This window comes from Streptopelia decaocto, assembly GCF_964273445.1.
Source record: "Streptopelia decaocto genome assembly, chromosome: 1".
NCBI lineage: Eukaryota > Metazoa > Chordata > Aves > Columbiformes > Columbidae > Streptopelia > Streptopelia decaocto.
In genome coordinates this window covers 98,619,636-98,634,524 of record NC_138663.1, presented here as the reverse complement: position 1 = coordinate 98,634,524, position 14,889 = coordinate 98,619,636, and the positions used below count along the sequence as shown (strand labels likewise).

The 14,889-nt window shown below is 34.3% G+C and overlaps 1 protein-coding gene across 3 annotated transcripts in view; it reads left to right on the top strand.

Moving 5' to 3' along the window:
• The window catches only part of NLGN4X (neuroligin 4 X-linked), a gene marked incomplete at its 5' end in the record, with an annotated part of 127,363 nt that overhangs the window by 33,784 nt on the left and 78,690 nt on the right, over positions 1-14,889 (top strand). Inside the window, one exon of one of the 3 annotated variants that reach the window (XM_082071941.1) lies at positions 13,294-13,353. The exons of the other annotated variants lie outside the window; for them this stretch is intronic. Within the exon in view, the coding sequence (XP_081928067.1) occupies positions 13,294-13,353 (60 nt within the window). The remainder of the gene's footprint in view (positions 1-13,293; positions 13,354-14,889) is intronic. 3 annotated transcript variants of the gene reach the window in all.

Genomic DNA, 14,889 nt, shown 5'->3' with positions numbered 1-14,889 from the left:
ATGTTCCATCTTATTTTTGTTGCAGAGATTATTAATCATATGCCAAAACTAATTGATCATAGATTTTAGAAAATGTGCCAAAGAAAAACACACCCCTCAGTAATGCTGGCCACACCTCTTTTTGCGCAGCCAAGGGTCTGATTTGCCTTCTTGGCTGCAAGCGCACATTGCTGGATTATGTCCAGCTTTTCATCTACCGGTATCCCCAAGTCCTTCTCCGCAGGGCTGCTCTCACTCGCTTCATCCCTCAGCCTGTATTGATACTGGGGATTGCCCCAGTCCAGGTGCAGGACCTTACACTTGGCCTTGTTGAACTTCATGAGTTTCACATGGTCTCACTCCTCAAGCCTGTCAAGGTCCCTCTGCATGGCATCCCTTCCTAAAAGTGTATCAACTGCATCACTCAACTTGGTGTCACCTCCGAAGCTGCTGAGGATACACTCAATTCCACGATATCCATGATGAAGATATTAAATAGTACTGGACCCCTGAGGGACACCACTGGTTTTCACTTGGACATTGAGTCATTGACTGTAACCCTTTAGATAGCGGCCATGCAGCCAATTCCATATCCATGTAGTAGTTCATCCATCAAATGCCTGTCTCTCCAATTTAACAGCAAGAATGTTGTGGGGACTCATACCAAAGACCTTACAGAATTCTAGGTAGATGACATCCATAGCTTTTCCCTTGTTCAATGATGAAGTTACTCCATCATAGAAGTACACTGGATTAGCCAGGCATGATTTTCCTCATTAGATATTCTTTCTTTTCATTCCTCCACTTTTTATCGGAAATTTTATCAGAGGTTGCTGGTACAAAGTATGAAATTACCTTCTGTGGTGCCTGAAAAGCAAACCACAATGCAGTGGACCTGCTCAGCATTTTCCTATGTTGCTAAGAGGCCCAGGCATGCAATAGAGAACATGACAAATGTCACAAAGACATGCATGCACAACCACAAACAGTGCCTTGTGACAGTTTCCCAGCAGAGCAGCAACTACTAAAAAAATCATCTTTTGAATGATGCTTTTTTTCGTTTCAGATTTTGCCTTGGGTGAAAAGCAGTTGGCAGAAATTGGGTGTGCTTTACGGTGGAGGAGGGAGTTCAAGGGCACAGACTAAGTTCATTCTGCTACACCAGGTAGTCTTTGTCAGAGGGCTTTAAGCCTCGACAGGAGGTTTTGCTGATGCCAGAAGAAAACAGAAGTAATAACCTTGAGAGATATGATCGCAGCAATCTTTTTTTCTGTGTCTTTAAGTCTGATATCTTCTTATTGTTGCTGTTAGTGGTAGATAGGTTGGCTGAGGTGCCAGTATTTTTGTTTTGTTCCTGTAAGTGTATTTCAGTACTGATATGACTGACAGGGTAACAGAAACATACAGGCAGGTATAATTTGAACTGATGCCGTGATGGTTTTACCTTCAGACACCCTCGCTAACTCACTTTGTCAGTGACCTTCAACAAACTTAAACTTTGTGGCTTATTTTCATGAGCAAAACTGTCAATTATATTTAATTTCCTCAAATAGATGGTAGGTGTTTTAAATTGTAAATTGCACTGATTGAGACAAGGAAACATTTGGATCGCTTTTACAGCTGAATGCAAATGCAGTACCAAGTTATATTTATCTTTTTCCTGTAGGAAGCATAGTACATATGACAACAGGTAACACTAGTACATATATGATAATTTTACTTAAACAAACCCAAGGAAGAAAAGCTTGACCTGTTCCTTTCCACAAGAACTATTCATTTATATTTAGCTGAAGAAGCCTGAGATTTGTTTTTTCAGTAGTAATTGCATACACAAGCTATAGAATTTCAGATACAATTCTAAATAATTTATATATGATTCCCTTTAAATGCAAAATTCAACTTTTCTTCGTGTGGAATAGTGATATCATATTATACCATATGATGCTATATCATTGTATAATAGCATATGATACCAAATGGTGTGTGCCATGTAGTAACTATATTATATAGGACTTTTTATTATTTGTTTCTAATTATCTACTTTTGTCACATAATGATAATTTACAAGCTACTGTGGTTCCTTTCTAAATTCTAAGTGAATCGTGAAGCACTAACTCAAACATTCAAAATACTAAGCTTAAATTATCCTTGGAACATAGCAAAATGGAAAACTGAAACGAGACATAGATTCTCATTAACTTGGGTTGATCGAGAAAAGATTATTCCACCAGAACAGATATATAATCCACAAACATAGTATGCATCAAAACCAACTAACTGATATTATCAAGTAAGGAAGAATAGATGCGTCAGACACTAATAAGATCAATGGTGTGGTGTTGAAGTTTGAAAGTTGAAATCATGATTCTGATCAACTAGTTTGATGCTAGCTTAATATAATTAACAATTACAGAGTGTGTATGAATAATAACAATCTTCATTCAGCTTTCACATTTGTGGATGAAATCTCACAACTTTATAATGTGCTCAAAGCTTATACTTTGCAGAATGTAAATAATATGGCAAATATGGAATGATGCAATTTTGGTCTCTACTTTCCCCCTCCTCATCTCTCTTCCCTAATGCTTTTCTGTGAAAACATCCAAAAATCTCACCAAGCTCAGGACAGAAAAATATTGCCAGAAAAACTGTGTTTTCAAGCTCCAACTGATATGGACTGAATGTATTTTTTAAAGTTATTACTAGTACAGATTCACAAAAATCAAAATCCTAGGATTATTTCATGCATGAAGTCCTACACCTGCTTCACTCTTATTAAAGCTTCATGTGGTAACTTTGCATGCTGCAAGCTGAAACCTCACAAACAGTAATATCAACATAAAAAAAATTCTGTTCTCTTTCTAGACTTTTTTTTCGTTTAAGTTTAGATCAGCTCTAGTTAATTTCCAGGATCTTAGTGAAAGTGGGAAGTGGTTTGCTCATGAACTCCTTGCTTATTACTCTCTAAATCAATCTCCTCACATTTGGATAGTGTTACACCTTTTCTAAGTGGTCCAATCCTAATATCTTGCATTCTTCAACTGTCCTTCTGTGGAAAAATTGAAAAAGTAGAATGCAAGATTTTCTTCTTTAAAAGTATGGTTTCTGTGTGTTTTATTTAGAAGTCCTGACAATCAGCATTTCCTGTGGTATTTTCTCATGGCATAAGTTATTTGGGACAAGGACACTAAATTTTGTTTGGCAAAGTCATATATGTTTTCAGCAATGAGTAATAATGAATAAAATGTTTAAATGAACTTTTCAGCTTCTATCTTATTTCCTAGGCATCTGCTATTCAGTCCTAGTGAAGGTCTTTTTGTGCATGTACTATTTTTGAAAGTATTAGAATAATTAAATGTCCATAGTTCAGCTCTTCATCATATCCACTTTAGAACTGTTTTTCTCTGAAACAACTATATTATGTTCTATCACTTTTAAAATTATTATTTTAAAATCCTTTTATTAACTTTTTGTGTTATAGTCTAATTGTTTAGTTGGTTTGTCATTTCTGATTACAGTAGAAATTAATACTTTGTTGTGTGTAGATGAAGATGTGATTTAAATCTATAAAAAAACCCAAAACAAAACAAAACACTGGATTATGTGCTAAAAACAAACAAACAAAAACTTCATGAAGTTTTGTGTGTGTCTCCTTTGGATATCTTATGCAGACCTCTTATTTACCTGTAACTAATACTTGCATGATTCCCAAATAAAACCTAAGATTCTAGAGATCCAGTAAACATCAAAGATAAAACCGAATATGCCGCTAAACTATTTTATTGTCTATTACAATTCAATAAAATTACATTCTCCCAGGATCCACTGAAATAACAAACACCATTATTTCCCAAATTCTCCAAAGGCATCTGCAAATTGAGCTTGTGTTCAAAATGAACAATCAAAATAGATGCATCAAATAATTAGAGGTATTCTTAAGCGTTGCTTATTCAGGTCACAGCTTCCAGTGGTGCCTATAAATACCCAAAGGAATTTGTACAAACAACTTTTCCAGCAATTATTAAATGCAGAGTATGTGCTCGTGTTGTTCAGCTGTCTGCAGAGGTGGGGTGACAGTTACCTATAGTTATTAAAACTGACTGTTAATTTTTTTTTTTTTTTTTTTTACACACCCACTTACATTCATTTTTAAATGAAACATAGGTACTTATCTCTCTTAACTTTATTTGAAAGTACTCAAATAGTCATAGGTAGTGTTAGGTCAACATTACTCAACTTTCTGGAGAGTCCAGCTACCCAGATTACTTAGAGTGTAATTACTTCTAGGCTTGAGAAATATGATTAATAATAAAAGATTATTTGTGCCTTCCAATTTAGAATTGCTATGCACCCTTCTAAACCTAACTATAGTATGATCATCATGCTAACAACACCCTTGCAGCTAATAATACTCAGACCATATCTTACACCCTCCGACTTGCCAGTGCAGTATACTACATGCACTTCTGGACAATCTTTGCAGTGGGATTTGTATATCCTGCAGGGGATATACTTGATATTTACTGTAGTGTTTGCTGTAGACTTATCCATGTTCTCAGTCCTCAGACAAGACTGAAGCCAGCTTTGTCACAGTGCTGAAGCTTACTCATACTGGTGTTCTCTTTGGAGTCAACAGGGCTGCCCCTATGCTTAAAACTATGCATGTGCCTAAAAGCTTTGTCAGCATAGAGGAAGCATGTGTAATACAAAGGGAAAGAGTGCATTTTTAAACATCTCAGTATATCAAACTGATTGTTAGATTTTGGATGTCGTAATTCAAGAAAGTAGCATGTAGCTATCTGTTCTAATTTCAAAATGGCTTCACTGATGAGGAAGGTGAGATGGGTTAAAGCACATGCAGTACTGCTACACAGGCATATTGTGCACTGAGATATGTTAACATTTTTGCATTCATACCTCATCAAGTGCACCAATTTAGCAGAGAAATGTAAGCTATTTGAGGTCACTGCCACACTTTCTTACTGACAGCATTCCTCCTCATTCTTGTACAGAAAAAAATGTGCTTCTGTCTGAATGAATTTAAGTAACTATATGGTAGATTTATGCTTTTTAATGAGTGTTTCATTACTCAATCAGAAAGCATTGCAGGCTCAGTCTAATCCTCCATCAAATAGAGCAGATTCAGCTACACTGGAAGTGCAAAAAACACTCCTCTTATCTGTTGGAGGTCACTGAAAGGATAGGCTGTACAATGCCTCCTTTCTTTTGAGCCACCATACACAGTTTTGTCAAAGCGATGTGCTGCATTTAGAAGACTTTAAGTTCTAGATCTGGAGTAACTTGCATAACAAATCCTTATCAAAAATATTACTGAATTTATGTTGCTACCTCATTTCTGTATTAGTTATTAATCTTCTAAAATAATAATGATTTTTATGTTTGTAATTATCAATAAAAGCAACCTGTTAAACTGTAATAGTTTTAAAAATTATTATTTTTGGTAATTTTTATTCAAAGCAATTTTTCTTGGTTAAGAATGTACCAAAATAGATTAACACAGGATGAAAGAAAAAACATATATATATACATATATATTTTTTTTTTTTACAGGATGAGTAAATGTAATCTAAATAAACATAAACATTTTCAGAATAACAAGTAGCTTTGAAGTGTGTTGCTTTTAGTAACTATGACAAGTATCCAGTGTAAATGCCAGTGTTTATGTTCATCATATACCTATATTTAACAATCTTCTTAAAATGAGTGACTGACTTTCCTAAAATGAAATGTATAGAACGTTTTGAGACTTTGACAGAAGGGAAGGGATGCCCCATTTCCCCAAAGTTATGGAAGTTAAGATTTCATCTTTTGAATCTTATTTAGAATAAGAGTCAATATGAATTAGCCACTGAATGCAGAATAATAGAATGTAGACAGGCCAAATCTTCAGGCAACAACATAATTCTTAGATCTTAAAAGTTATTGCTATTTTTTGTAAACTCTTTTTGGTCCCAACCAGTAATCAGGATGACATATAATCTCCACAGTTAGGCTGAAGATTTCTCCTACCCTGGAATCTTGTGTGAGTATTATATTTTCTTCAGTGAGATGAATCCATATCAACATACTGGTGTGGAATAAACTTGTCAGAAAAAGAATTCCCATATCAATCATAGAACTAGTATTATTAAAAAGTAGTAAATAATTATTTCCACAACATTCCTGCTTTCAAAAAGTACTTGCATCTTTCTGTGGAACTATATGGGACAACACAATCACTCTGTGACACTTGCTTTGTGTTAACTTGTTGGAAGATATAACCTCATTTAAAGCATGTGAAACTGAGTGACGGACTGATTTCATGTACTTATTGTTGTCCAGGGAAAGAGCTTGTTGGACACATATAACTCAAGGCACAAAGTAGTCATTATTTTTGTCTTTATTTGGGAGGAACAGTATACAGAGTACTGTACCTGTAAAATATTAAGTATTTCATCCAACTTTTGTTCTCTGTAAGTGAAACAGTTAATGCATGGGGAGATGCAACCAATTTTTTCTGAAAACAAAGGTATATGTAATCAGGTAATTAAAAAATATAGACAACATAAAGAGCTGAGGTAATATTAGAATTTGGTTTTTTATGCAATCCTTTTTCAACCTTAGAATTTCTCTTTTTCAATAGAAGCGTCTACATAGATTTTTCATGGATTTCTAAAACTATTTGTAAGAAGCCTGTGAAACAGCAGTTTTGTTTGTTTCTTTTAATCCTCACTAATGCATGAAACACAAAACTGTACGGATTTTTGCTGCATTTTCTCTCAGTCCATCCAATTTCAAATATGACACAAAATTGACATTTAATTCCCTTTTCTTGAAAAGAAATATTTCCTGACTATATAGCAGCATCTACACATTTGCTGATGTCTGGAATTCTAGCAATTTCGTGTGTGTGCACCTTGCAGCTGGAGTAATTTAGAACACAAATTCAATTATGTTACGTGTTCTTTATTGAAATGGTGCTGCTATACAGAGCAAGCAGTTGCAACTCAAATGGTTTTGTTGATGTTGTTGTTAATGGTATCAGAATAATGGCCACTGTAATCTTGTGTCTTCCACTATTCATTGGTAATATATCCGTTAAAACAAAGCCAAATCTAATTCAGACAAATTTAAGTAACATTCTGATCTCTCTTTGGCTTCCATATGAAAAACTATGTAGAATAGTAGGCATTTTAAGTCTTCTTATTATTTAGGAAAAAGATAGAAGGCATCTAATTTATGGCTAAGGACTGCTTTGAAATTATTGAATGTGGCTGCTTATTGGAGTTCTGCATACTGTTGACAGATTGTAATTTCATTTGAACACCATTACAGGGAGTGCTAATGAACAAACCTGTTTTCTTTCTGGAAGATTATTAATCACATAGAGCATGTTCATGTGTATATATATGTACATATTTGCACATATATACACCCACACAATTACACACATGTTGCCAGTATTCAGTAAATAATTAAAAAATAATGGTTTTTCAAATCTAGACAATATGCATCTATTTCTTCAATTAAAATCAACAAGCTTCTAAAAATACAGGTAGAAAGATAGATGTGTTGCCTTTCCTTAAGATGTCTCCTGGTGTAGGTAATCTGCAGTCAGCTTCTAAGACAATGCAATAATTCTCAATAGTATTTTTCCTCCACTTCTATTTGAAATGTCTACATCCTCTTCTTTGGCTGCCACATAAGAACTCTTCGTACAGCTATAAAGGTAGCTGGACAGCCTTGCCCATAGACGTTAGTCAAGAACAGTGTTACGACAGCCAAACTCCACCAGTGCCTGACCCCTCTCTTCGGACATGAAATAACTTCAGGCTTGGGCACTAAGTGAGACTCAAAGTAAAGTTATAACCCACCAGTCTCAGGAGAAATGCAGAAAGAAAGATGCAGTTCTGTTTTCCTATTGATCCCTTGAGACTGTAATGAACTGTTGACTTGAGCTGATTGTAAAATTGTAATGGTTCTCATGGGATGGGAAACCAAGAGCTTCAGAGATCTGTTGAAATGGCTGTATAAATAAGACATATCACTGAGAGAATGACTATTAAATCCTGTATTAATCTGGTTTGAGCTGGAAGTTTCCAGAAGGTTGAGCATGCTCTATGTGAAACAGGGAGGTCATAGAACTAATAATGTGCTGTGTGATTTCGGAAAACTGAGCGCTTTCCCAAAATTAAATGGGGTCAAAAGGTATACTGTGTGACAGATGGAGCAATTAGATATAAAATGCAAAGAAATGGCATCAGCTTAAGCACTAGTTAAGAATGTTTTGCTGCTATTAGAGGCTTCAGAATGGATACCTACACTGCAAGCACTGGTAAACTGCATGCATGGGACCTGACTACATTATATATATATATATAAAATACATGTTATCTAATTGGACAAAGATATAGCATAAATTGCGAATACACCTGGGAAGACTTGCAATCTGTTTCTGAATGAGATTTTTATTCATTATTGTAGCAAATGCGAGCCAGAAGGTGGGCTTACAGTGGGGTGATTTCTTCATTTGTGATAAATGAATGCATGACATTGAGAATGAACCTGGGAATACAAGGGGAATTTAAACCCATGCATAAATTAAATCAAGTATTTTTTAAAAGTTAATTAGCTGATGCATCAGTATTTTGGGCTGAAGAACTTTTAAAGAGGGGTTCTTACTGAATTACAGTTTACCACTTCTTTGCACATAAAGCTTCTTACGGAGGAAAAAGAGTAGCCCGCATGAAACTCTGCTTTGTGATGAATATGTTGACTGGCACTAGTTTAGATCTGGCTTATATATGCCTAAATTATTCTGCATTTGTACTGTTACATCTTACGGCAAGCAAAAATGTGTTACAGAAGAGGTCTGAAACAGTTTGGTAAAGAATTACACTATGCCTTTTCCCCTCAGTAATGAATAGAATTGGAGGACAAATGAAAAGAGGTCACCTGGCATTTAATAAAAATGTTATGAAAGCACATATTTTTCTAGTTGTCATTAACAGTAAGGCCTCTTAGAACTTTCTAAAAAAACATGAACTTCTATACAAATGTAATCTTCAGTAGACCTACAATATCTACAGCATATTTAATATATGTAATTCAATAGTTCCTGGCCTTGACAATTAGTAAAAGGATTTCTCATCCTATAAACCTTTTGAAATATTTTTCTTTGGTACTTTTCATCAGCATGAAAAGTGAAACACAAACCTTGCAAACCAACAGCTCCAGTCAAACCTTAGGCTGGTCAAAAGAGATACTTCTGGAATTCAGTCTTTATTGCACTAGATCACCACTGCTATCTGCACTGCTCTCTGCTCTACTTTTGGTTCCAGGATTGCTGTCAAGATTTACCATCTATATTTCATGTGGGATGTATGATAAAACACTGTTTAGCCTGCAGAAGGCCCAATTCTATAACACAGAAATAATGTTCTCTTGGTGTACAGGAGTCCAAGACTAAAATTGGTGTTCCTGTGTTTTTCACATATGTGGAGAAGAACCCTGAACACCCCTAAAAGAAGCCTCAAAGTGAAAGGAAGTATTGGTATGTAGGACAGGCAGCTGGTGCAGACAGAGAGTTCTCCTGAGCCATAGAAGGTTTTAGTCACATTCCTATTCTGTCTCCTTGAGACAGAACTTGCACTTGAGGTGCAACTTCAGATCAGCCTTAGAGGAATTAGAGTATTTTTTTTTTCTTATGACAGGGAATGCCATATTCTTGTAGAAGTTTTAGGAGAAAATGAAGAATATTTTTAACAATAAAGAGACAATGTGATTGGAAAATTCCATTTTTTCCTCTCTGCATGAGATATGTTTCTAGAAGATTATATTTTCAAAAGATCAGTATAATTTTTCTGAAAAATGCTCCTGAGTATCTTATGTGGTTTTGGCAGTACTGAAATAATTCAAACAATAACAATTCTGTTCTCCCCAAACAGTTCTGTAATTATTATTGACATGGCTTGTATCAGAAATCATGTGGCCAGCAGGGCTAGAGAAGTGATGTTCCCCCTGTACTCAGAATTAGTGAGGTCACACCTTGAATCCTGTGTTCAGTTTTGGGCCCCTCAATACAAGAAAGACATTGAGGTGCTGGAGAGAGTTCTGGAAAGGGCAACAAAGCTGGTGAAGGGTCTGGACCACAAGTCTGATGAGATTGAGGGAACTGGGGCTGTTTAGCCTGGAGAAAAGGAGGCTGAGGGGAGACCTTATCACTGTCTACAACTACTTGAAAGGAGGTTGTAGCATGGAGGGCGTTGGTCTCTTCTCCCAAGTAACGAACAATAGGACCAGAGGAAATGGCCTGAAGTTGTGCCAGGGTAGGTTTAGATTGGATATTAGGAAATATGTCTTTATTGAAAGAGTTGTCAGGCATTGGAATAGGCTGCCCAGGGAAGTTGTTGAGTCACCATCCCTGGAGGTGTTTAAAAGATGTGTAGATGTGGTGTTTAGGGATATGGTTTAGTGATGGACTTGGCAGTGTTAGGTTCAACTCAATGACCTTAATGGTCTTTTCCAACCTAAATGATTCTGTCATTCTATTCCATTATTCTATAACAAGTATGCACAGTATGAAAGCAATCCAACGTGACAGGAACACAGAAAATGAGTTTGAGAACTTATTGATGTAATCCATTTTATCAGATCTCAAAATTCATTTAAAAACCTATCAAACACAAAAAACTTAGTTATAAAAATATATTTCAGTTACCAACAGACAAATGAAAGATTGTTCCACAACAGGTTGGAGAAACATAATTCCTACTCACATTGAAATTCAATACATTTTAGAATTATATTTTGTTCTGAAAATTGGTTACTCCAGGATATCTTCAAGCTGTGAAGAATGAAAAAACAGAAATTAAGAAAGTTTCAAATATTGCAGATAATCGTATGTCACCTGTGTTACATGATATTTGTGTCTCATCACATCTAGTAGAATGGGGTGTTGACATTTTCTAAATTCTCATTACGTTTGTGTTGTTCTTTCTGAAATACACTGAACCAGAGTGACTTCAGGAAGTACATAAGACAGAAAATCCTTGTAACATGTTACTGATGCATTGATTTTTTGGGGGGATAGCAGCTAAACTAAAACATTTTGGGACATATCTGCTTCTTTCACTCAAAGGACTTTAAATATGGATTACATAATTGCACATACAGTTCTTTTTCTACAGGTACTATATATATAGGGTCATGTTTTGCTGTTTTTTAATTCATAGGAATTATATGTCGTAGTTGATTTTATATTTGGCATATGATGATCATATTTCTTTTTAATCAAACAGTCTGGAGACTCACTGGGGGAAATGAGATAAAGATTTCTTCTGTTACTTTCATACTGTTGCTTTTAAACTTGTAAATAGGTGGATTTATTCTCTGTGAATAATTCTCATTAATTTTTTACATGGATCAAAAACAGTTTAAGGGCACTTTATAGGTTGAGTACTAGGTTTATCTAAATACAAAATTGATTTTATTTGGGTAGCTTGTAGGAAAGCATTCAACATTCATTGGGCTAAAACTAATTTGGGAAGTATTATAAAAAAGGGCAAAACTTGGATGGTGACTGAGATTAGAGCCTGTATCTGACATTTCTCAAAGAATCTGATAGAGAACGTCTACATTTCCTTGACAACTGTATTTTACCTAGTTAACTATGTACTGAATACATATAATGGAATGCACTTGCATAATACACACACAATGACTAAAGTATAACTGCACTGAAGATACTGGTTAGTGTGGAGATGGAGTCTCAGTCACTGCTTTTCACAGTTTGACTCGCTAATCACCATCATTACCTACACAACAGCAGTGTTTCCAGAAAATTTCTGTAGAAAATCTGTATTCTGTTTCTATCAAGAAGATACAAGCAAACCCATGCACAGAACCCAAAACTGTATATATTAAAAAAAATTAACCACATTCTGTCTTGCTTACTTATAATCATGGACTTAGATTTACACAAAACCTTGAATTTTGAGGGATATAAAGACAGTTTAAATAATAGAATAAAAAGTAGCAAAATTATTTTAGCTAAATATGATATCTCTGTGACATAGGCAGACTTCATACACAAAATCATACATAAAGAAGTTAATCAAGTATACCACTTTTTTGAAACACATATCCAAATAAAGAAAATTCAGGAAAAAAAAAGGTTAGAGTGATGACTTAGACCATTTTATTTGTTTAGTAGGCATATTTCATCTTTAAACTAAATTAGAAAGTAAGTTTCTTATTCATGTTTCACTGCTTATCAATTAACCTGTTACAATGGGCTACTTGCTAGAGCAGTAAGAACAGTACAATGAAATGTTGGGTGTAAAGACAGCTTTTTAGTCAAAAAACAGTATTGCCCAAGGAGGGGTGGGGGTGGTAAACGATGTTAATTTACTCTTGCTCCGATAAACATGTACTATGGCATGTGTGGATGTGTGTGTATGTCTCTGCGTGTGTATGTATACACCTGAAAAGTATTTTGAGAAAGCATATTGAATATAAATTAAAATATGTTATTTATAAAATCTTTAATAGATAAGTGCAAGTTCTTTTCATGGTAAGTAACAGTTTTCATTTAATTTCTAGGCTTTTCTAAAGAGCTTGAAATGTGGTATAATATGAACCATAGCTACTTTTGGACAAATTCCATGTCTGGGATTGACCCAACTCTGTTTCACCTTTGTTTGCAATCTGTTGTTTTAAAGATCTTTTTGTTCATATGGGGAGCAAGAATAAATTTTAAGGAGGCCTATGTGGTTTGTCTTGGTGCATCCAAGTTGTTTTAAGACTCAGTGATAATTTTATTTGCATTGATTCCATCTAATATTGACCTTGTAGATAATTCTTAATAAATCTTAATGAGGATGAATAAAATGTTATTGAAGATGGTGACTGAAGGCATTATTTCTTCAAAATTACCAAACAAAATGAAATTAATTGCATTTCTTCTGTAGAAACCATAATTTGATAATTTTTAATATCTTTTTTGTTTTATATTATTCTTTTAAATAGCACATTAATTTTGGTTTTGAGGAAATCACTTTTAACTGAAGTAACTGCATTGTCACAGAATATGATACATTTTTTTTCAAATCTTTTCAATTTGTTCTTCTTGACATTTTATGTTTATGTGCAATTTGCATCTTTTTTGTTTTTCTATTTCAAATGTAACAGTTTTTGACATTTTTGTTACATTTTTCTTTTTTTTTGGTACTAGTTTTTTTTATTATTTTTTGAGAACCTGCTGTTTTTGAATTCTCTTTTTTCCCTTTATTCTCCTCCTCACTATGATCCCAGGAGCCAACACAAAGAAAAGCGCAGATGATATAACCAGTAATGATCGTGGTGAAGATGAAGGTATTTTTTGTTTTTTTTCAAAGCTCAACCCTGATGCATGAACATAAACTTTTAAATTTTTATTATAATTATTATAATTGTTGTTGTTATTGGTGTTATTTCAACATGATTTTTAGTCCCTTATTTGAAGAAGCACACTTCAATGTGCTTCTTTATTTTCTTTAGAAATTATTTCCATTGTTTTTCTTTTTAAAATCAAATTAGCATATAAATGACTGCAATTCCCCTGTGACATAGGTGTAAAATTGATTCCTAAATATGTGTGAAGTGAGTAACATAAATATTATTTGAAGCCATATACATTTCCCTCCCAATTCTTTCTTAGGTTGAGAAAATCGAATCTAAAAACATGCATGTGCTCTTTTCCCTCCTACATGTTTTGTAAATTCACCTGTTTTAAATTCATGAAAGAACACACATATATCCTTTCTCTCACTTCCACTGTTTCCACAGTGCACATGCTGTACTTTTGTGCAGTTGAGTTTTGCTTTTTCTTTGCTATTTTTATTTACTTACATATATATATATATATATTTTTTTTTTTTTTCTCACAGGATGTGGTTTATTTCAGGATACAAAAATGAAGGAAGCTGTTGATGTTGCTTTATTGTTTCTTCCTGTAATAGCTAGCCTCTGAGATACATTCGTTCTGACTCTGACCACGTTCCCACTGAAATCAATGACAATAATATTCATTGACTTCTTTCAGAGTTGGATCGGATTCCCTGAAAGGAAATGTTAAAGTTCACAATGAAGTATCCCAAAAAAAAGTAGTACAAGGAAATACTTTTTTCTTGCCTTGACACAACAAAGCTATTTAAGATGCACTGAAATAGAAAAAAAGTCATTAAATCTTCCTCTATTCTCACCCTTCCTTTTCATTAAAGTTACAGTGGCATTTTATTTTACGTATTTACCAAATTCAAACTAATTGAGATGAAAACAGCCTTGGGTAGATTATTGTTTTGATGTTGTAGCAATGTGTTTCTTAATCCTCTCATGCTTGACCAATCTGAATTGTGATTCCATATAGTTTTTCCTGGGTTTTTTTTTTGGTTTTGCTTTCTATCTAACATCAGTTCAAATAACTTCAAAACATTTGTCCTCTCTGTTCCCCTTAGTATCATGCACACTGCATTGAGGACACTACCTCCTCTTTTGCTGGGAGTTCAGCTCAGTTGTAGCTACTCTATCCATACATAAAATACCATATTAAAAATCTCTGGTCTTTGATTCACACTGGTTGCCATCTACTGTATCACCTTCATTGCTGAATTACGCTGTTCTTATAGCATAAAAATGCTGTGCAGAATACTCCAAAATTCCTATTATTTTCTGAATATCACCTTATTTCTGTGCAACAGGTTTCTAAAAATTATGGTATCATCATTTGCTATACCAAATTCTGTAGTTAATTTAAAAGCAAAAGATAAGTAACAAGCAAAACTGAAATTGCTTTAAAAACTTAAGATAGATATTTGATTATGAATACATTACTATCCAGACTTCTTAAAAAAACATTAGGGTTTCATGATT